Raw genomic sequence first — 22,870 nt, 5'->3', positions numbered from 1 at the left:
CGCCATTTGTGTTATTAAATATCTCAATGGACGAGTTTAAGAAAACTTAATGCTATTACGTTTGATGCGCATGCAAATTGTATGAAGGAAAATAAAAATATTAAGAAATACTGTGATGTAACATTGTTTTTCATTTTCGTGGCTTAACACGTGGCTAAAAAATTAACATGTAAATTAAATCGAGTTACTTTAGTTCGCTCAATTGAACGATGATTGCGAAAATATTTCTATATTATAAATAATTCTGCAGTGCAGTTGTAGTAATGCGATTCAATCGAATGATTTAGTGTTTAATTTTTTCCATTTTGTGTAGTTTCCGCCGTAAAATCGTGCGGCATTCGACGTGTTAATGTAAATATATGTAAAATTGCGTTACAGCTGCTGGTGTTGGATAAATATAGGAATTTATTTTACAATTTTAATAGTATCTTCGTAATTTTTATGATTGTACGATAAGAATTTTGGAATGAGTTATTTTGAGACGTCCAGTAGTTTCAGCGTTGGCAAACGAGTTTCAAATGAGGGAAAATACAAACACATATCAATACTACAGCAGACAGGCTAACAGAAATGATGGAAAATAAAATAGTCACTTGGTATACAATGGCTGAGGGCACCGGAAGTTCTCAGGAAGCCCGCTTCCAGAGTAAACAATATATTCATTACGAGTCTCTTTTACGACCCCTGTGTGACCTTGAACAGAATTGTGCCATATGCTGTCGAATATGTGTACCCTTTTTTACTCTCAACCTTCCAGCCAGCAACAAAATTCGAAATGTCTACGCGATCCAAAGCAAACCGTTACCTTTACCGTCGTTTGATTAAACGAACAATGAGAGAGAAATTTTCTACGAAGCACTAAATAGAATACTACGTACGCCTTCGATTGGCTTGCGAAAGATTCGACTACGACCAATGAAGCCTCACTCGAAACTACAGAAATCTTCAATTTCTACATAATATAGATATATGTTGAGTACCATAAACGTTCAGAAAAAGAAAAACGAACTACTACTATAACGAAAGTTATACTGTAATGTAAAGTTACTATAACATTAAGTTACTATAACATTAAGTTACTGTAACGTTAAGTTACTATAACATTAAGTTACTGTAACGTTAAGTTACTATAACATTAAGTTACTGTGACGTTAAGTTGCTATAACGTTAAGTTACTATAACGAAAGTTATACTATAACGTTAAGTGACACCAAGTACTGAATAATTATTACCACTTTTCTCCGCTAAAAAGGATATTAAATATCAAATTTTATAATTTTACTTCATCAAATCAGTTGGTGCCTGAGTCGCCTTTCGAGTGCAAAGGGTTAATATTCGACTAGCAATTGGACGACACACTAAAAATCCCATATTACCACAAACCTAACGCAACGTAATCACCATAAACATTCAGAAGAACGAACCAATCGAAAAAGCAGCCTATCCGAAACGGTTCACGGTCGAAAACGAACGGCAGCAGCGAGAAGAGCGAAAGTCGTTATTTTCCCATCGGCGAGAATTTTCAAACGACAATTGAGCCGGAGTGTACCGCGCGTTCTCGCTCTAATGTCCACGGTCAGGGGAGCGTGGGGTTGGCCGGAGGAGCGAGCCGAGGGGCGAGGAGGGGGTCACTTCTGGGCGCGTCTCTCGTGTATAGAGGCAGGGGTGCCAGCGTAACGAACGTCTCTGTAGTCGTGCAGACAAATTCATTCGAGCCAGCATTGGCAGCGTGATATCTTTCTATGGGGGCTATTTTCTCATCAATCCCAATCGCTTTTATGAAACGTGACTCACGCGTGAAAAGGTCCGCACGCCTTTGGCGAATTCGACGGCTCGCCTCCCCTCCCCTCTCCTCTCCTAACGCGCGCGCAGAGAGAAGTACCGTTCCGTCTTTCTTGTTACTACCCTTCTTTCGCTGTCTTGCTTACGCGGTTCGGTCAACTTCGGTAACAGAGAAAAAAAGAAACGTTGGAAATATATATATATATGTATATACGCGAAGAAACGAATTCTCTCGGGCTAGACGCGAGCGCGCCGGTTCTACGAAAAAAAAATGTATACCTAGAACCGTACGCCCCCTTTTTGAGTTCGCTACGAAGAATCCTGACCTCTACCCGTGACCGCGGACAAAAGGAAGGATTTTCTATGGCGAAGTTTTGTACCGCGACTGGGCGGAAAGCTCGCAGGAGATAAAAGAGGCTAGGAGTCTTTTATTCGCAGCTCCTTTGTCACTCGGCGGCCGTTCGATTTGATTTGTAGGGAAATTTTCGTGTCTATGGATTTATGGAATGAGGATTCGGATGTTTCAACTGTACTCGCGTTGGGTTAACCCTTTGTACTCGGTGGTGTTTGTATTGTAAATGAACCGTTTATTAACCCATTACATAGTTTTGATATGTCAGATACTACCAATTTTGATAGTCCTGAAAATTAATGTTAGAACATTTAGAATATTTAGAAGATCTGGTAATCTCAAAGTTTTCTTAAAATTCATTAAAAAATTTCGTATTAGAACTGGTGCAATATTGGAGTATACAGAGTTCAAAGGGTTAATATTCAGGTTTTAAAGTAATAATATTTTATAATGTACTTTTGAAATATTCATACATTTTATAATATAAAAGCGATGGAGCCTACGGAGTTCAAAGGGTGAAGGAAGTGGGTTAATTGAGTTTGAGAAATTTGGTGATTTCGGTATTATTTGCAATAAATTTTCTAAACAAAATATCTTTATGTTCCACGTGTTGGTACCTTGCAAGTTTAGTATTGAATTCTACTGTTTTACTCTGTTGAAAAATGGCGACTAGTTTCTCGAGGGCAGAGGTTAATGCTGCTCGTGGAGTACGGTACCAGCGGTTCACTAAAAATTGACTAGTGAACCGTTGAACGGAAGTGGAATAATACTCATCCCAGGGCGAGTACTCAATTTCATTGTACAATGATGATTGACTGAATTCTCGAAAAATTATTCGAAGCGTCCAATTTACGAGACTGTCAGTCGGCGGGGACGTGGAGAGACGAAGGATTCACGGAACATGTGTCGAAGGAAGTTTTTTGCGTCTCGTAACGAACTGTCGGACAGAGTCCTGCGCGGCAGCAGCTTCATTATTGGCTCCGCGAATATGAACCGTTTATTTTGAAAGTGGCTTGAGTTCACTTAACACTGGAACTATTTTAATACGATTAATATGTAATCCCTACAAAAATTGTAATAATTGATTATTATCGATTCCTTTAGACATTCATTATAGTATTCAAGTGAAACTACTTTCAAGATTCGAATATTCAATGCTTTTAAAATATCAATAATTAAGGAATAAAAACGTTGAAATCAGTCATTTTGACTGGTACGTAGTTCTAGTGTTCAAATCAAGTTAATTGTTACAACGGCTACAATTCTAAATAATCTTCTCATTTTTCAATACTTCTAAAATCTTTTTTAAGAATGGACTTTGTACTCGACAATATTTTTCATTGGAAATATTTATCTTCTGTTGAAATATTGATAACACTAGCAAGTAAGATAAAGGAAAGTCTTGCATAAATTAAGGGTTGCAGGTAATTTGTTTCGGTTCATGTGTTGATACCTACAAAAATGAATATTGAATTTTAATGTTCATCATTCTAGTGTAGTCAAATGGCGAATGAGTGTCTATGGTGTACAGTTAACCCTTTCTGTATAACGATGGCAACGTGGTGAGGATTTTTAAAACAATTTAATGAAAGTCCATGTTATTTATTACATAGATAGGAGTGAACAATTGTTTTGCTGTTCTTAATGTTTTTATCTTCGGCATAAACTTCCATTTACAATGAATGGGAAATTTGTTTCTTAACGAATGGTAGTGAAATTTGTTAGACATGTATGGTCTGATAAAAACAACTTCATTTTTCCCTCGATGGTTATGAATAGAACGTAGAATGTCCAATCGCGAAGATTAGAAGGTGTGGAAAACAAGTTGGTTATCGTTAAGCTGCGTTTGCAATGAAGTCTTCAACTTTCGCACTGTAGAAAGTGTATTAATTGGAATATCTATTAACTAAAAAGAAAAGTGGAAAAATGTGACGAAAGAGATGTTTGAAATTGAATTATTCAAGATTCTGATAAGTATAGAAATTATGATAGTAGATGGATGCAAATATACTGTCAATGTTGTAGGAATGATTAACATTAATAAAAACTTGACTTCGATCCGATTAGGAAGTAGAAATGAAATTGTTGAGGCTGTTCTAGAATTCTAGTTCAACGGTTCAAATTCAAATTATGCTAATAAGCACCGCCGTCATAAATTACGTGCATGGCATAGTGGGTGAGCGTAATGTATGAAATAAAGCGTACCCTAATATCGCTGAAGGTACATGCATTAACGGCGTACCAGTATACCTAATAATCCTTTTTCCCACGTCTAAATTAATGGACAGCACGTAGAGCCATCAGATGCGGTTTACCGTAGCTCAGGAACTTCCAACGTAATCCAATATACGTGTAACGAAATTCGGATATATTATATATTTCTACAAAATTATTCTAGAATTTTAAATTACATCATTTTATCCAGAAATATAATAATATTCTAAGCTCGTTCAATTTGTTCTATAAAATTATTCTAGACTTTTCAATTATATCATTATATCTAGAAATATAATATTCTAAGCTCGTTCAATTTGTTCTATAAAATAATTCTGGAATTTTCAATTATATCGTTTTATCAAGAAATATAATATTCTAAGCTCGTTCAATTTGTTCTATAAAATAATTCTGGAATTTTCAATTATATCGTTTTATCAAGAAATATAATATAATATTCTAGGCTCGTTCAATTTGTTCCTATATGTACATATAATACGTCGATCGAAATTCAGGTTCAAAGAGGCCGAGAAAAATGAAAAAAATATATACACGCACGGACACTCAAGAATAAGCGTAGTGCGGTGGACGGAGTTAAACGGCTTATCAAACTTCGTTTTGCGTATCTGCCAACGCATGCACGGACATTAAACGCATGGATAAGTATTCTATAAATGTAGCCGCCTATTTAGCGCACAGACCGCGTCGCGTCCTGACAAATACTTAATAACACTTTCCTCGTCGACCAACGCGGAATAACTTCTCGCTATAGCGTTCAAAGTGTCAGTTTCCAATTCGAAAGACGCTCGCAGCGAACATTACCTTTGAACTACGACCATGTACGTGAAAAAAAGTAATGAAAAACACTTACTTGAAAATATAGCAAAAAATATTTCCCATTATAAAAAAACTTGGGAATATATTAATATATATTATTAATAATATATATTCTCAAGTTTTTTAACTATGTAGGTAAAAAAAAGTAATGAAAAAAATTAATTTGAAAATATAGCAAAAGATATTTCCCATTATGAAACGAAAAGTACTGAAAAAAAAGTACTTGAAAATATAGCAAGAAATATTTCCCACTATAAAGAAAAGACTTGAATAAAAATAGATTTTTATGAAAAACTGTTGATCATTCGAGAATTGATCCGGCGCTCAACAAGCATAGATGGCGAAAAATGTCGGACGCGTACTGATTTTCAAACGTCATGCGCGTGGAATTATTTAAATGCTTTTATTAAAGTACTCGGGCATCCGTTATAAAGTTACTCATCCGTTCCGCGACGTAAGGATAAAATTCTAATTAAAGGCGTCCCGGAACAGATACCACGCCTTAAATTTCAAAGATGCAAGCGTAGCTTGTAACGGTCTGTTTGCTTGGGTCGAAACCCCGAACGCGGCTATTTTCTATTTATTTTCCTCGCGGCAATTCACCTTCGTCGAAACAAGTAACGGATAATCGAACCAGATCGGGTTACGTCCGACCAACGTATAATACTGTACGTGCACGCATACGTATGTGCCGATTCGAAATCGTATTGGTTTAACCGCACGAGTCGATTATCGACACCCTCGATAATTCATACGCAGAAAATCGTACGAAACAGTGTCCTGAAGCTCGATATTGACTGAACCCATTAACTATTAAATTTTCTTTTAAAACTCTCCCCTGTAGGGTGCATAAAATTAAGGGACGAGTATACACGTCAAACGTAGGGTAAACGCGCCTATAATATATTTCAATTAAAAAAAAAACTAAATAAAAATGAAGGAATACTTGATATACATTTATAAAAAATAAATAAATCACTGAAAAGTGACTATCATTTCGAGTTTCGGAATGACGCGTATACTCGTCAAATGCAGTTAACCGGTTAATTGTACGACAGGATAAGGGACGCTATCAAAACGGCGCTCGGGTCCGTTAACATCGGCGTCAATCTTAATTAACTTCCTCCGCTTTGGGTTCCACCGGTAAGGCGACAGGACTCGTCAATTAGTTTCTACGGTCCCCAAGGTTGCCAAAAGGGTCCGTAGACCCGGTTGTCATTCGTTTGACGCCGATCGGCGGTTAAAATCGATTCGAATAATCGAACCCGCAACGAGAAATCGCCCCGGTGGCGGATATCATTGACAACGAATGGGAGAAAAAATATTGGCGTACTCACCATGCCTTGACACGGATCAGGACTTCTCCCTCGGCGGGGGTGGGCATAGGCTTCCTGAGCGCCTTGACACTTTTCAATCCGCCGAAACCGTTCAGTACTATAGCCCGCATGTCCTTCGGCTCTGGCGTGGGTTTCTCCTCGCCGTTCTCCTTCGGTTTCTCACCGTCGCCATTCTCTTCTACTTTCTTCGACTCCTCTTTGCTCTCTTTCGACTCCTCCTTTTCTTGCTTCTCGGCCGGCGGCGCTTCCTGTGGTGGCTTTTCACCCTCGGCGCTCGGGCTGGTCTCGTTCTTTTCTTCTGCCATTTTTCTTGACTTCTTTTGAAACTTTGCTCCCGCCGCTCTTTATCCCCTCTTTCTCTCTTTCTCTCTCTTCCTCTCGCTTTCTTTTTTAGCCTCTAGATGACTTTCTTAGCGAAACGAACGCTAAAGGAGATGATACGTTTCTATCTGTTGATCGACGATTCAAAGGATACGAGGAGGACAAAAGGAAAGCCTCGACCAGTCTACTCTATATCACGTTTGAAAACCGTAGCACGTCCGCACCCGACGAGAGCCAACGTCGTTCTGCGCAATTCTCCACTACAGAGTGCCGAGAACGCTTTGGTGCCGGCTACGCCGGCCGGTGACGCGCGCGGTGTTGCCGTTGCTTAGCAACCGCGCGCCCCTTTCGGCCGGCCAATCGGAACGATCGTTCGCGTCCCACCGCTACGCCGTCGCGCTAAACTACATCGCGCAGAGTACGACAGGTGCCGCGAGTCGCGGAACATTGCTCTTCGCGATTAAAAAGTAGTCCCCTCCCCTTCCCGCCTGCCCGCCCATCCTCGCTCTCTCCTCTGCCCCTCCCATCATTCCCATTAAATCTGTATTAACCCACGCATCTTCGACTACGATTTTCAACGATCGATCGACCGGGTGCATATTCGTCACGCATCTTTTCAACGTTGTCTGTTAGTGGACGCAGCGGTTAGTCGCAGCGCGAGAAACGACCGCCGGTGACAGTCGATTCGCACCGCGAGAGTCGGTGTCGCTGGATCGTTACTTTTAGGCAATTTTTGTAAATTTCCGAATGCGTCGGATCTTCATGACTTATTTCTTTATTATTTATATTTTATCTTATTTCTTATGTACCAGAGGCACGATTGGACGTTAAGCCTGCAACTATGTTCACTCTCGTGCGAGAGGATCGATGATGCTGTTAAAAACCATAAGTTACATTTCTATGGGATCGTGTTGTTAACTAGGAGGATAATAAAATATACAATTTTAGAACAATTTTTACTTTTCTCTAGTCGTTACGTTACGGTCTGTATCGTTGCAACCGTAATATATTGATCTTACTTGAAATGTTATTAACTTTGGAAAACCTAACCTCTTATCTTCCTTGTAATATACGTTTTTTCACTTGCAACCGATAATGAGCATGAGTAATGTTCCTTGCATACATAGGTGAAATATTTCCTGTAAAATATGGACTCGTGCAAATAAGAATGAAATATTGCTAAACTCGCACGGTAGGTGTCGATAATAATTTTCTTTGTTTTCCACGAATTTGTATTACGCATCAGATCGATAGAATCGAAATGTAAGGAAAACGTGTGTGAAAATGAATTCGACCCGGCGAACCGTGGAATCCGAAGGACACGCCTTTGTATTATGAATCACTATTGCGGATGCATCGAAAAACGCGATTTACTTCTCCACCAGAAGATACCTAATTACGTGGTCGAAGAACAATGGAGAATGAGTGAAACACATAACCGTGCACTAACGATACCTCGGTACAAAGCTCGAATTGTTGCTCGAGCATTATCGATTGCGTTTAGACAACGATGGCGACTCGTCGCAGAATGCGAAAAATTCATCGAAACAAGGAAAATTGATTTTCATTGGAAAAATAAAAATACTGCAAACGTCGGATAAAAAAAATATCGCAAAATTTGTTATATAATTTTACCTTTATTAAAAGAAAAATATCCGACTCGTTAACATTGTTCTACAACGATACCGAGATTTATCTTATTCGAAAAATACTAGTCTTCCTTTAAATTTTATTCCAATATTGAAATAAACGATATGACATGCGATCTCGATTCTGAAATTGCCAGTTCGCTCTCTTCTCTGAGTGGTGGATAAGAAAGTAGTGCCAGCAGACGACGCCCGAGCCGCACGTGTATCCTTACGCCGTGCATGGTATGCGTCATATTGTATACCGTACACACAGGCGCACAGTCTACATCCTGCCTTTCTTCGAACACGCCTTTCAAAATGTAAACGCACACTGCCCTCCCGTTGCACTTCCTATACACTTCGTCTACGAAATAAAAATAGTGCAACAGCTACTTTCTTTCGAATGGAAGGAAGCGTGTGTTTTCATTTTCCTTTTTTTTTTCTCTCTGGACACACCGTAATCGAACGAACCTTCCATATGTTTCCTCGCGTCACCCTCGCGCCAACGTTGCGACTCATCAACAATTGACTCAAATATAACGCGATCAGCTCGATACAACGTAACTACGCTGCTAGACAAAATTATCGATTCCCACTTGTCAGAGAAGTTAACTTACATCTCCCTCCCATCCCCCGCACCGCCATATTGTTTTTTTCAATTTTTTTTATTTTAACCGTAGTTTTCCTTCGATTCGAAGGTGGGTCTTCTCGTTGAATTTGCCGATTTCGCTGGAATTTTTATGCGCGTTCGGTACGTCGCGTTGAACAAACGGCATCGAAGATACGTCTAATGGAAGCACAACTCGCTGGCTATCGTGTAACTTTGAATTCCCGTAACAATTGGACCGAGTAATGAGAATCATGCATGAGTGCAATGAGGATGTGCTGATTGGGATGAATAGCTCATATTGTCGGGAGAGCCAAAAGCACCCAGAGCCTGTATACAGACACTCTCTGGTCATTACAAAATACCCTGTCTGCTACTCTTTTCTTCATTGTAGTATACTTACGTGTACTTCGTCGCACGCCACGAAGATTTGATAAGACACATTCATTCGAATTTATTTCATTGTTCTGCGAAATGCAACGTGATTTCACAAATATTCGTTTTCTAAACGAGTCTTTCAGCAGAAAATTAAATTCTAACGAATAAGACTACTGATTATTATATATAAATAATGTTCACTTTTAACTTATATGCAACAATGTTTAATTCCAAATATTTTTCGATAGTAACCAATGTATTCCCTGATTTTATTCCATTGAAGTTAAGGAAGGTTTACGAAGTTTATACGCTATTTATTTATTGACGAGTACAAGTTCGCATAGAAGTGAAATCGAAGGCTACCAGTACACGAAGAGGATAATAATAAACGATATCTGTGTTCTGGAAAATACAATGTTATTAATGTCACGAATTAGCGGGAGAATATTAGGTTAGATGGTTATCGATGAATTTATTATCGCGTACATTCGATTGTCACGGTGTGAAATAACGATATCGATAGAGGGATACGTTATCTATACGTATTACGGAACATAAGAGTCAATGTGTGATCGAAGAAACACATATTTAGCCGAAGTCGAATGTGCAAGTACTCTCCAGCTCATATATACATCAGCTGATTCTCCCACCCTCTCTGCCATTTTTCAACAGACGGCGTACTCGAATCGACAGTTTGACTAGATAATAGAATCACCTATGTACATGAACACGCTGTTTTTCCGCATTGTCAATTGAAAAGCCATCGTGAGAGAACAGGCGCCGTATCATTGAAGCTAATGGCAGATTATGAAATTGTCGCATCGAAGAGGTACTTTTAATATTAAATCAACCGAGAACTGTCATCGGCGCACGTACATTTTTTTCTTCTTTTATTTCCTTCGTCTCCACGATCTTCTACGTGATACTGACAACTCATCTGTCTTCATTGTATTGCACCACGCTGACTCCACAATTTTCCGTGTTGTAACAAATTTAGCATATAAATAAGTTACTCGTCCGTATTATTGTGTGGTAAAAGTGTGTGGCCCGAATAACGTTTATACACAATTTTACACGAGTATATGTATAGATATATGACATTGACAATAATGAGTAAAGCGAATGAATTATCTATATCATGTTGGACGGCATTTCAAGGTCACGTGTTAAAATAATTTTAGCATAAAGATTCTTAACCAAAGAAATCTGAAGTTCAGTAAGTTTGATATTTAATGTGTGTTAAAGTTTAATGTTGAGTGGTTATTCGATAGTTAATTGATATTTAAGTCTTTGCACCAGTGTTTTGTAAATTTCATCATTCAATCATATACTTGTTTTTTTAGTTTGTTTGTCAACTTTGTTGTGTGATCTAAAATAATATTTTTGATTAGGCGACATTGAACTCGTTGCACCTAATTACAATAAAATAGAACTGTATTATTATCGGTGCATTTAACATTATGGAATAGATTGTTGGTGTGTATTATATAATTTAATTTAATGTGTATTGGGCAATTCAATTGATTGTGATTTAATGTAAACATATGTGTAATTAGAATGAATGAATAAATCTATTATCGTGTAGAAAAAAGTAAAAATATGTATGGTACGATTACAGATAAGAAATCAAGCAAATTATTATGAATCCTTCTAATATTTCTGAGATAATTGTTTATATTTTTTTCTAGTTGGATTTGGGGATGGTTTAGTTGGACTGTCTCATCTTCAGCTATGTTACGTGCTGCGGAGAAGAAAATTCTTTCTTGTAAGTTCAATTTTAAATTTCCAAGTTGATCAATTGTAATTTGTAATTAATCTAATACAATGTCTTTACAATGCAGATTTGAAAACTACACATCGGGGTTGGTATGTGGACATAGGATCTGTTGTAGGAAGAGCAGATAAAATATGGACTATTTCTTTAAATGAAGAATCACCGAAGACACCACTTGTTTTGCTACATGGTTTAGGAGCAGGTGTAGCACTGTGGTGTTTAAATCTAGATGCATTGGCTTCTCAGAGACCAGTGTATGCTATCGATATATTAGGTAAATATATATGTATTAAAAGGTTTCATTTAGATTTTGTAATGAATAAAATATATAGAGTATATTTCTCATGTATGTAAAGGAGTAACACGATGAAATGATATTTTGCAAGTTGTGTTTCAAAGTATATTTCATTCTTGTGAACAATTATCAAACATGACTCATAGATGAGTAAGATTGAACTTTGGAATAACATACATTTGTGAAAAAGATAATTCTGTTCTTATTATCAGAATATTTTGTATATTCTTATATGATTTCTATCAGTTACTTGTTTCTTATATATTATCAATTTTCTTTCTGTTTCTCTTGTTTATATATTGATATTTTTATAAATATTAAAGTAGGAAATATATATATATATATATATATTCGAAATATATATTCGTCCAAATATATATATATATATATATATATATATTCGAAATATATATTCGTCCAAATATATATATATATATATATATACATGTGGTATAGATAAAGATAAAATTGTATAACATTAAGAATTATTTTCCATGAAAATGTCCAATTTTAGATTTACTTCACTTTGTAGTATATTCTGTCATTACAAAAAATTCACGTGAAAATTGTTTCAAGTTTCCCAGTTTATTTTCTAAATTAATAACGAATAACGCTCTTGGACGTTTTCGTTCTTTTTTATTATCGATTCTCCGCAATTCAGGTTTCGGTAGAAGTAGCCGTCCTGTTTTTAGTAATGAAGCCCACAAAGCCGAAAATCAGCTAGTCCAATCCATAGAAGAATGGAGAAGAGAAATGCAGTTAGAAAAGTTTATACTGTTAGGCCACTCGATGGGTGGCTTTTTAGCAGCAGCATATAGTATGCAGTATCCTGAAAGGATTATGCACCTGATACTCGCGGATCCTTGGGGTTTTCCTGAAAGGCCTGTGGAAAGAAAGTCAGTATCTATACCTTTGTGGGCGAAAGTTGTGGCTTACATGATTCAACCGTTAAACCCATTGTGGGCAGTTAGAATGGCTGGTCCATTTGGTTTGTAATTTTAATATTCTGTTTTGCACGAGTCTTTTAGGCTTTCTGTAACTGACTCTGAATTCTACCCTGAATTTTAACTGACATATTGTTTTCTTCTAGGACAGTGGCTGATTGAAAAAACAAGACCAGATATTGTAAAAAAGTTTGTACCTTTATTAAAAGATGATACGGCTATAATTGCACAATACATACATCAGTGTAATGTACAGACTCCAACGTAAATATTTTTCTGTTAATTTTATAAAAGTTGTCAGACTTGAAAATGTATAAAATATTGAAATAACATGTAAGTAAATGGTATATGTAATTTATAGGGGTGAAAGTGCATTCCATGCAATGATGCAAGGTTTTGGCTGGGCCAAAAATCCCATTGTCAAAAGAATAGACAAGTTGAATTCAGAAATTCCAATAACATTATTATATGGCAGTAGATCATGGGTTGACAACTCTTCTTGGGAAATATTAAAGCAAGCTAGATCGTCGTCTTACATCAATGTTCAGGTAAAGCAGTGGAAATAAAAATATGACATATAAATTATAAGTATTACACATTTTACATTACACAAATTGCTGTATTTCTTTGTATTCTAGGCAATAACGGGAGCAGGTCACCATGTTTACGCAGATAAAAGTGAGATTTTCAATAAATATGTATTAGAAGCGTGTAATTTAAGTGATTCGGTACCCAGTTTAATAACATCGGACATTCGTCCAAATATAACTCCTACAAGTGAACAAGAAATAACGGTGATTCTTACAAATCAAGAGATTGAGTCGAAAATCGTGGAACAACAAGATTTAAATACGGCGCAATCACAATCTAGTTGAAGTTTAGTACAGAAATTGTATTGCTAAATTATATATGTTCTTTTTAACTTTACCATGCAGTTAAATGAACTGCATGCATCATGTGATTTAGACTAGATACATGTACTGCAACATACAAAACAATTGCTTATGAGTTCGCATTACAATGTATTTTAACTTCCAATTTGTATAATGCCATATTGTATAGTATGTGACTCTTTGAATTATCAACAGAGGATATGAAAAGAATCTGCTTTTATCTGTTTTTATTGATTCTGTGCATACTTTTTCAAGTATTAATTAATATATTTAGTTTTGATATTATTTTACAAATTTTTATTCGTTTCATAGGATATAGATATGAATCCTATGTTATAAATAGGTAAGGGAGAGATCAAAATTAATATTAATTACAGTTACATTTCTTACATTCATGAACATTTTGAGATTAACATTTATAATATTTATTCATCATAGAGAAATTTTTTTAGATCAAATGAAATCAGTGGGATCAATGATCAAATAACATAAATTCTTTGAATGTAAATTACGTTTAAATTGTATAAAAAATAGCGTTTTTTTGTACATTATGTAGTTATATTATAAAATAAAATCAAAAATAAACATAAACAATGTTGAAAATGTTGAATTCTGTTCATAAAAATGTAAATTATAATAAAAAGGTATTATAGACTAAATTTTGTTATTAATATTTTAAACGTTGTATAACTTGAACTTTTCTGTTCATCTTTTTGTGTTCATATCTAAATCATCATACTTCTCTAAATCATCACACTTCTCTAAATCATCATACTTCTCTAAATCATCACACTTCTCTAAATCATCATACTTCTCTAAATCATCACACTTCTCTAAATCATCATACTGACGTAAATCATCATAATTATCCACATCATCATCAAGATCCTGTTCTTTATCAAGATCCTGTTCTTCATCAAGCCTAGAGGTATTTGTTTTCAAATATTCCTTGTATCTTATTTTACGCTCTAATATCTTAGCTTTCAAAAATTTGGTAAATTGATCCGTCTGTTCTTTTTGGTTCCAGAAACTTGGAATCTTTTGTGGGATAGATTCAGAAGCAAAAGTTAAACCAGATTGTTCATTTCTTGTTCTTATCTTAAGTTGTTGTTTCGACTGATTCAGTGAAGCTTTAATCTATAAAAACAGAAATTATGTATGCATGCAATTAATACATCAATAACTACTTCATTCATACGAATTACCTTTGACATTATTTGAGCATGATCTAAATCAAATATGATATGTTTCATCACTGGTAATGTTATAACAAAATTATCATCCGGATTATCTGGGTTTTCACATTCTGCAGTTTCATTGGTGCTATCAGTCAACTTTTTAGCTGAAACAACATGGTTTACAGAAAATGTATATATAGAGGATATATGATCTTCACCATAATCTGCAATCTTTAATCTTTTCTCTATTTCTTTTTCCTGTTCTATATGTTTACATCTTACAAATTTAATTTGAGGCACAAAGCCGATAATATGCAGGTGACATAACTCATTTCTGAGTTTAAATGCACATTTTTCTAATATTTCTTCAGTATCAGATGTGTCAATACTGTTGTCCGCCCAATGTATGTTAAGAATCTGAAAATCTTGTGTTATTTTTACATACATAATTTCGATACTTTTATTTAGAAGTCTAGCATCTAATTCTCCCGTAGACATAAAATCTGTAATATGTTGCATAAAAATTTTATTCAACACGTTCATTCTTTGTTGTGTCTGTACGGATGGTCCTCTTTTACGCGTTTCACTTGTTACAAGAGCTCCCTTTCGATCTCTGAAAATTAATGAGGTACCTCGTAAATAAAAATTTTCTTTAAAAACCTAAAGTTTATCTAATAGAAGACAGAAATACAGCTCATACTCACTTTAATAACTTATCCTTACGCATTAATTTTTGCATAATTCTACTTTCTCTGTTAATATTATACTTGTTTATACCAGTAAAGAAATATCTGTATATTGGATCTGTTATAAATATTGGTATATTTCGAATTTTTACAGAGAAATGCATGTTTCATCGAGTTCTTGGAAAGCACCGATACTTATTTTGTTACTGCACAGATCTATTAAACTTACATAGGTTATGTATTGTAAGTATTATAGGATACGTATACATCAACACATTGCAAGTTGCTTAGCAATGAATAGTGTAAAAATAAATTGTAATTATTTTGAATGTTAATCTTATGTTTTGCAGCCTATAAACGACTTAAATGCAAATTGATTAATCTGTATTATCTAAAAACTATTATCAATAAAAAGGAACGATCAGTAAAGAATGCATTTATAGTTGATTATATGGTTGAATTGTTAAGAATATTTTGTCCCTGACTTTTCATATACCAATAGAAAGAAAAAAAATACAAATCGATTAAATATTTATTAATATACATATTACTCGATAACATCGTATTAGAATAGGTGTAACATATAAAATTTCCGACTTTTATTCTTTCTAAATTTACTTTCGAATTACAATACTATGTACATGTAAACTATTTAATAATTAATTATATGCCAATAAAACTTTACATTTCCATTTTACCTAAAGAGAGAAGTCGTTAAAGGAACTGCCATAATTGCGCAACAGAGAAATACAATCTCAACGTTAATTTTTGCCAGAGCTTCGTGTAGCTGAAAATATTCATGAACGTAGATTTAAATATAACAATTACGCGAGCGGCGATACTGAGAAATTTGTATATGATCATGCTATGATATCTGTCTGAAAAAGCCATCCACTTTTTATTTTTAATGTTTGTTATCTATAAATCATCCATACTGTACAAGATTTCCTGAACAAAAAACAAGAAATTCTTTTTTCAATCCTATCTCTCTAAATGTCGATCTTATCTTAACAATAACAATAATAATAATAATATTAATAATAATAATAATAATAATAGTATATTGTTTGGTATAAAAGACAGATTAATGAGATCAGAAGTCAAATTTGAAAAATACTTATACCTAAATGCACACGCCACGTGCTGCAGGGAACCGAAACAGTCCGCAAATGAACAAAATATCGTGAGAGACGTAAATAACTTATTACAATTATAACCAAGTAAAATACATTGGACGACGAAACGTTGAGAATTTTGTAACTTCAAGACTTACGCCTAGTAAATTTAATTAAATATCACCCAAATCATATTTGCATGCTCCGAGCAATTCATTTACTCTCGGAGGACGCTTATAATCTATTGGTAAAATGAAGTTCATTTACCATCTATAGTCATTAGTTTTACAAATTCATCATATACATTTTCATACATGGAGTGTTCTACTATAATCTTCTTACTAAATTATCTCCGGGGCTATTCGATATTCGAAGGAAATGTTTTCAACGAAACGTATTTCACTGGAAAGAGGAGTTCTTCACCGTGACTTTTCTATTAGCATCCTCGTCGGAACAAGTTTCATTCGTAAACATTTGTTCGAGTAAGGAATGATATTGAGAAATAATTATGTGGTTAGATTATAATGGGATGCTCTGTATATCAATTACATATATATACACATACGTGTAAGTATGTGTGTATATATATATATATATTTATGTACATACACATATATATATATATATATATATGTATATATAAATAAAAATTTCAGAGAGAGTACATAGCTAGATCAAAATACTATTGATCAGTGACATTAATAAAGGTCAGAATTATTTCCAGTAATACATTGAGAGTTGCATAAAATTGAATTCTAAGTTTCTTTTCTTTTTAAGAATATACATCATAACGATTGATTACATGTGATAACCATGATGATTCTTAAATTAAATATACTCGAATAATATCAGTGTATAACTCAGAGGTGTCGAACTAGGTGATAGCGAGATCTCTAGGGGAGTTACCCTCTCCTAACCCACTTTCACATGTTTGCATTGAACACTGCATAGAGCTGCTTATACAATCCCGAACAAGTAGAAGAACCTCATTAGCTTGAGGGGAGACAATCCGACACCCTTAACATAAGTAATATAATGAAAATGCTTAAATTCAATTCTTATTATTTTTTTCTTTTTTTATTCGATTACGCAACCTTAGAGAGGTACTGGAAATAATGTTCTGACTTCATTCAACGTAACAGTATCGTACCCTTGTATACAATTAGGTATCATATGGGCCTGTTCCCTGTTTTCAACATGATCATACCTGAGAAGCGAATAATTCATTTACTTTAAGCCACACAGCCAAGAAACAGAAATTCGTCTTTGAAAATGCCATTTTTTCCCCCGCTATTAGAGTTCAAGTTTAAATGAGTTTATATTCAAAATGAGAATCCAAATGTCGACCGAACATTTTTCATTATCCATCGCGTGCAGATTTCCCGAGAAACATATATATATATATCGCCGGATCGTTATTTCTTATTGATTCTGCGTACGTCGTTCGCCAATTATATTCTCTAATTTACGCGCGAAAAAAGCAGTAGTCTTTTTTATGGGAGACGATCCTTCCGACATTTCTACATCCGTGTCATCCGACAGAAGTCTCTTACCAACTGATCGCTTTGGATCGACAGAAATCATCATTCTATTAATAGCCTCCAAATCCTGGAAACAAAAAAAAATACGCATGAATAATTCAATATTTATGAAATGAATTTTCTTGAAAAAAAATAATGACCATAGCATAAGAATATTGACTTATGAATGACATGTCTCATGAATATTTTAATAGAATGCTATATATGTAATTGACTGCAGTCAGTTCAATTACAAAAACTATAGATATTAAGGAAAAGATGATTCGAATTACCTTAGCAGGACTACGACTAAAACAATAACTAAGCTGCGGCGCTGGAGAAGCGGAGATGGCTTTTGGGTCCAGGGTACGCGTCATAATACTACTGGTTACATGTCTGACTGGAGAGCTCGCTGGCGGCTTCGCTTTGGGTAGGGGGCTCAACGAAAGATTCGTCACGCTGCCTCGGGCCAATCCTAATTTGTTCGCCACCTCTTTCACCTGAGGCACGTACACTGTATTGTAAAATTTGATCAGGTCACCCCGTGTCTCTTCCCCGAAGCTCTGAGAAGTTCCCGCCATATTCGAGGGCGTGGGTGGAGCCACGTTCGCCTCTTTATCCGGCGCGTCTTTCGCGCCGGATTCGTCGTTGTTCGACTGCGACTGGTTGGAGGGTGTTTTAGCGATAAGTACAGATCTGTATATGTGCGACTCTGCCTGCGGCTGTAGCCGGTAGCACCGCATGATCTCCGTGAACGAGTTCTTCTCCATTTTCGCTAATTTACAGATCACGTAGATTGCACACATCAGGATCTGATCGAGATGCCGGTCCTTCATCAGTTCTGTTCTGTCCTTGATCGAGTACTCGAATATCGTCCAGATTTTCTTTTTCAGATCGGTGTCCATTATCTCCAGGGAACCGCATAGATCCAACATGCGCACGCACGCGAGATTGTAAAATTTCCTAAAGAAAAGCGCGACTGAACCGGTCCGTTTTGGCTTCGCCGGTTCCCTGTTGATTGTCATGGTTTGTATCGGGGCAGTCGTCGACTGAACGCTGGACGATCTGGGAACCGTTATTTGTTCAGGTAGCAACAGTATTCTCTGGTTACCGTCTATGGCCAGAACCTTCTGCGGTAACATACTCTGACCGGCTACTCGTAGCACGCTCTGACCGCCGATCCGAGTGTCCGCGAACAGACGCTTCTTGGCTACACCCGAAGCTGCAACCGGAGACTGAAATCTTTCAGAGGCAGAGGAAATCGGACTCTGCTGCACGTCGTGGTGGGTGCCACGGTCCAATGCGATTCTCCGCAACACCGGTTGTCCGGGTATGTTTGGATCAACGGTTTCCAATGTTCCTGGCAACGAAACTTCTTCGCAACTGGGAACACCTTCCGGTGTGGACTGGATAGCTCCCCACAAAGGGCTGTCACTCTGCCATGCGAGAGATTCTAAAATCTTTTCCTCTATCTGATTCAGGTGCTTCACAACGTCGCGCGACAGTTGGTCCTCCGCTCTGACTATAATTTCTATCACTTTGTAAAAATAGTAAGCGTCGAGGTTCAACGCGTTCAAGATCCAAGGGAAGACTTTGTCGTTGCTCTTATAAGAATAAATGACTATCTCCAGGCAACAAGCGAATAAGCATTGAATGAACACCTCGTTTGTGAGAAGGTTCTGAAACAGGAAAGAATATATTAGTTGAATATTGTAATTTCTCTGCTTCTTCTGGAGAATCATTCAACGTACCGTAACGTCGTAACTTGGCTTCTTGCGTTTCTCTTCGTTTAAAATCATCTCTAGAAGTCTGTAAAACAGAGTCTGGCCCAGGTAAAGTCTTTTCTTTCCAAAATCTGAGGTAGTCTCATTTGCATTTGTACTTTTATTGTAATTTGCGTAAAAATGTTCTCCTATTTCCTTCACCTTCGTTTCAACCAATGATTTCACATCCTGCGAACAGCTATTCAATATTTGTAGAAGATTCTCGCTCGGAGAAGTTTGTCCTGCCAGCATGGCTTGTAGTCGAATGACACTTTGTGTAGCGGTAGACACCGGTGTCACGTTTGTAATATCTTTTGGTCTAAGGTAACCACGTCCTGTTAATGGAGTCGGGGGTGCTAAATGCTGTATCTGTTAGGGAAAGTTTCGTGATACAGAGTTTGTTAACAAAATCATTGCTTGCGAAGAGATTGGATGATTACTATCAATAATTACCCCACTATACTGTTCTCTCTTCAGTTGAAACTGTTCTTGAAGGTCTCCAACGTTCATCATCTGCGTAGGAGAACCAATATTATTACTTGCATCATGACCTACAACAAAAAAATATCAAATATAGAATATACTTCATTACATTATTAGTAGATTGTTGATTTTTATGCGTGTATAGCGAGTGCAAATATATAAAGGCAAAATACAACATGTACGCCAGCTTCTTAATTTTATATACCTCCTGTAATAGAGATCATTTTCACGGACAGATTTTTTTAAGTTTAGCCGCTTTTTAACAACGTAGAGTTAAATTTCTTGTATATTATAAACCCACCTCTGAGTAAAATATGTTTGGCTAATTTAGCGCAAGCTATATCTCCTCCAACTAATTCCAAGCTTGATATTCCATTTAGTCTGACTCTTCTCCAATCAGCTTCAAATCACAGCCAAGACAAAGCAGACACGAATTGATTAACAGCAGGAAATGAAAATTATTACCACACAAGATAGACATTCATGCACTGTACACTTGATTAGATAAAAAATTGCAAATCAAAAAACATAAGCAGATCAGTAAGATTATCTCAAAGATATAGATAATTATATCTCAGTAAAAAAAAAATGCAATATATTTGGAATGACTTCATTGTTTACAATGAAGAGAACTTAACCACAGCTTACACGCATACCGATTTTGTATGTACAAACCTATTTAAATGTCATTTATTAGTAGACAGTAAGGAAAATTGAAGCTTTTTGAATTTATAATTTTAAAATAAATAATGTTTATCAAAGCAAAAGACAATAAAGTAAGCATACAAGCATGCAAGTTACAGTATGTTCTTTTATTTACAAGCAATTCTCCCTTAATAAGCAATATTGACAGCAAAATGTTAGGTAAGTATGAGTTAATTAAGCTAAAATATATACCTAAGAAGATTCTTTCGTCAAAATCTCCAACGCTCAGTACATGTTGCTCATACACTCTATTGATAGCTTTATTGTTGCCATCAAAATTTAAAGCTTCCAAAATGCCAGAAAAATTCGATGGATCTCCACGTAGAACTTTTTCATCGAATAATTTCTTGATATGACTTCTTAGGTAATATTCCTTAATAACTTTAGCTTCAACCGCAATAGCTTCGTGACGTTCACATAACAAACTGACTATACAATTTGCTGTTTGAGGAGGAGTATAATTCTCATCGCTAAAGTTTGGAGGTAGACCTATCAATGAGTAAATAAAGAAGCAGATAAATAAATAATTCAGATTTCCTTAAATTAAATACTACATGCATTTACCTGGAAAGTTAGGATTTAAAAGATCTTTTCTATTAGCCAATAAAGCATTGCTATATATAAGATCACAACAGACCAACAGTAAATGATAGGAATTAACTAAATCATCGGAGATAGCAGGTAATGCTCCCTTTATACAAATAAATAAGGCCCAGCAGAATTCGAATACTCTTGCAGGAGTACAGGGCATTGCTTTATGTCTCCTAGATCTTGGTGGTTTTGAAATATCATCTGCTGGATCTTTGAATATGTCAGTGAATATTGGCTGATACTTTTTAAATATAACCATCGAGACAGAAAAATTTCCTTCTAATTTCTCGATTTTGGAGCGAAAATCTTGAGGCATGTTTGCCATATCTGCCCATGACTTGCTTTTTGTAAAGAACTGTATTAGTGGAAGATTGCACAGTTGCAATAAACGAGTCAGTGATACACAATTTCCTTCCACGTGAGCTCCTGTTCTTCCAACAGTGGGTATAGAAGATTTACGGCATGCAACGTACAATGCACACCCTATCCAATGTAATTGATCACCCTAAAAAGAATCACAATAACATCTTTAAGTACAACCTTATACGGCATATATAACATATCTGTTTTCATGAAATTTCAAGAATAAGGAAACAAACAATGGCTGTTATAAATTTTTCATTAATTTGTTTCCATTATCTAAAAACATACATTACATTGTAAAGTTAATGTCTTAACAACTTTTATTCTAAATTATTATTTACTTATGGAATACACAAATATATGTAATGTCTATCAATGGTTGTAGAATCATAAAAATGGTGCAATATTGGTGTAACCATACAATAGAAATATGATGTGGAATATTTGTCCAAAGTAAACATGAACTTCAAAATCCTCAGCTATTCCTGAAGACAATACACGATTACAAAAGGAACTTTACAAACAAATAGAATCATCAAACACAGTGCTCCTTCTCCCTAAGGTTGATAAGTTCAAAATAGACAGTATGAAATCATAACTGTGCCATGTTATGGGAACGGGATATCCGTTATGAAAGATAGACTTTTCGTGGAATGAACGTTGAACCTTTCCAGCGAATAGTTTACGATTGTTAGTAAATTTTAAATTCGTGCGCTTTGATCGTCAGGCCGAAATGAACCGCGAATTCAACGACGTCGAAGATCGCGCAGAAAAGTCAAATGATTCGGTAGGATGCAAAGAAAAGGGGATTACGAGAACAGGACAGCAGTTAACAGTAGAAACGACGAGACACTGTCACAAGAGATCCGGATAATTAAATGCGCCTTGAAATCGCGACGAAAGTGAAGTAATTCAAAAAGTACCTCGAGAGTGTAATTCTGTCGGATCGTCTCATAAGATTTCCAGGCCTCGGACGCGGAAGTCGCATCCATATTCAATTTTTGACACAAGTCTTGATGTCTGCTATAAGTGGAGTCCTCGATGTCGTCCGACTGCCCCATTTTCGTCGGAAAACCGATGGAAAACCGTAGGAAAACACGACTA

At 35.9% G+C, this 22,870-nt stretch overlaps 4 protein-coding genes across 12 annotated transcripts in view; 1 reads left to right on the top strand and 3 right to left on the bottom strand.

The window, feature by feature from the left end:
- LOC116424503 (synaptic vesicle membrane protein VAT-1 homolog-like) overlaps positions 1 to 7,144 on the bottom strand; it is a 52,863-nt gene extending 45,719 nt beyond the window's left edge. Inside the window, exon 1 of the mRNA XM_031970995.2 lies at positions 6,523 to 7,144. Coding sequence (XP_031826855.1) covers positions 6,523 to 6,827 — 305 coding nt within the window. The 5' untranslated portion in view covers positions 6,828 to 7,144. The remainder of the gene's footprint in view (positions 1 to 6,522) is intronic.
- Positions 7,145 to 10,096: 2,952 nt separating this feature from the next.
- Positions 10,097 to 14,021, top strand: puml (pummelig). 5 transcript variants are annotated; one of them, XM_031971000.2, is made up of 8 exons: positions 10,585 to 10,672; positions 10,848 to 10,932; positions 11,145 to 11,221; positions 11,298 to 11,504; positions 12,187 to 12,513; positions 12,616 to 12,733; positions 12,831 to 13,017; positions 13,108 to 14,021. In XM_031971000.2, the coding sequence occupies exons 3-8, from the start codon at positions 11,188 to 11,190 to the stop codon at positions 13,342 to 13,344; spliced, it is 1,110 nt and encodes a 369-aa protein (XP_031826860.1). In that variant the 5' UTR covers positions 10,585 to 10,672; positions 10,848 to 10,932; positions 11,145 to 11,187; the 3' UTR covers positions 13,345 to 14,021. The 5 variants fall into 5 exon arrangements, with proteins under 5 accessions (XP_031826856.1, XP_031826857.1, XP_031826860.1 ...); XM_031970999.2 differs by having other exon boundaries at positions 10,591 to 10,761; XM_031970996.2 differs by lacking the exons at positions 10,585 to 10,672; positions 10,848 to 10,932 and adding an exon at positions 10,097 to 10,285.
- LOC143174547 (uncharacterized) lies at positions 13,068 to 16,036 on the bottom strand. 2 transcript variants are annotated; one of them, XM_076367880.1, is made up of 4 exons: positions 15,925 to 16,036; positions 15,245 to 15,442; positions 14,568 to 15,153; positions 13,068 to 14,499 (listed from the first exon to the last, which is right to left on the bottom strand). In XM_076367880.1, exons 2-4 carry the CDS (start codon positions 15,388 to 15,390, stop codon positions 14,068 to 14,070), a joined length of 1,164 nt encoding a protein of 387 aa, XP_076223995.1. In that variant the 5' UTR covers positions 15,391 to 15,442; positions 15,925 to 16,036; the 3' UTR covers positions 13,068 to 14,067. The 2 variants fall into 2 exon arrangements, with proteins under 2 accessions (XP_076223995.1, XP_076223994.1); XM_076367879.1 differs by having other exon boundaries at positions 15,245 to 15,450; positions 15,925 to 16,032.
- LOC116424502 (retinoblastoma-like protein 1) lies at positions 15,741 to 22,834 on the bottom strand. 4 transcript variants are annotated; one of them, XM_031970991.2, is made up of 8 exons: positions 22,690 to 22,834; positions 21,377 to 21,908; positions 21,005 to 21,301; positions 20,409 to 20,507; positions 20,078 to 20,175; positions 19,613 to 19,993; positions 18,155 to 19,540; positions 15,741 to 17,949 (listed from the first exon to the last, which is right to left on the bottom strand). In XM_031970991.2, exons 1-8 carry the CDS (start codon positions 22,825 to 22,827, stop codon positions 17,764 to 17,766), a joined length of 3,117 nt encoding a protein of 1,038 aa, XP_031826851.1. In that variant the 5' UTR covers positions 22,828 to 22,834; the 3' UTR covers positions 15,741 to 17,763. The 4 variants fall into 4 exon arrangements, with proteins under 4 accessions (XP_031826851.1, XP_031826854.1, XP_031826853.1 ...); XM_031970994.2 differs by lacking the exon at positions 22,690 to 22,834 and adding an exon at positions 22,108 to 22,627; XM_031970993.2 differs by lacking the exon at positions 22,690 to 22,834 and adding an exon at positions 22,188 to 22,627.
- Between the last annotated feature and the right edge of the window lie 36 nt (positions 22,835 to 22,870).

This window comes from Nomia melanderi, chromosome 5 (assembly GCF_051020985.1).
Source record: "Nomia melanderi isolate GNS246 chromosome 5, iyNomMela1, whole genome shotgun sequence".
NCBI classification, from domain to species: Eukaryota; Metazoa; Arthropoda; class Insecta; order Hymenoptera; family Halictidae; genus Nomia; species Nomia melanderi.
The sequence above is the reverse complement of the archived record's forward strand: the minus strand, read 5'-3'. Positions and strand labels throughout refer to the sequence as shown.

What these genes read in the sequence shown, in the direction of transcription:
- puml (XM_031970996.2), top strand. Translation starts at nt 10,254, where the DNA reads ATGGCAGATTATGAAATTGTCGCATCGAAGAG. An exon ending in GAAATTGTCGCATCGAAGAG is followed by an intron (nt 10,286 to 11,144) that starts GTACTTTTAATA and finishes ATTTTTTTCTAG; the next exon opens with TTGGATTTGGGGATGGTTTA. An exon ending in TGTAATGTACAGACTCCAAC is followed by an intron (nt 12,734 to 12,830) that starts GTAAATATTTTT and finishes TGTAATTTATAG; the next exon opens with GGGTGAAAGTGCATTCCATG.
- LOC143174547 (XM_076367880.1), bottom strand. Translation starts at nt 15,390, where the DNA reads ATGCATTTCTCTGTAAAAATTCGAAATATACCAATATTTATAACAGAT. An exon ending in CGTAAGGATAAGTTATTAAA is followed by an intron (nt 15,154 to 15,244) that starts GTGAGTATGAGC and finishes ATTAATTTTCAG; the next exon opens with AGATCGAAAGGGAGCTCTTG. An exon ending in ATGCTCAAATAATGTCAAAG is followed by an intron (nt 14,500 to 14,567) that starts GTAATTCGTATG and finishes CTGTTTTTATAG; the next exon opens with ATTAAAGCTTCACTGAATCA.
- LOC116424502 (XM_031970991.2), bottom strand. Translation starts at nt 22,827, where the DNA reads ATGGGGCAGTCGGACGACATCGAGGACTCCACTTATAGCAGACATCAA. An exon ending in TGACGAAAGAATCTTCTTAG is followed by an intron (nt 20,508 to 21,004) that starts GTATATATTTTA and finishes TGTGATTTGAAG; the next exon opens with CTGATTGGAGAAGAGTCAGA. An exon ending in AGCCAAGTTACGACGTTACG is followed by an intron (nt 19,541 to 19,612) that starts GTACGTTGAATG and finishes TTCCTGTTTCAG; the next exon opens with AACCTTCTCACAAACGAGGT.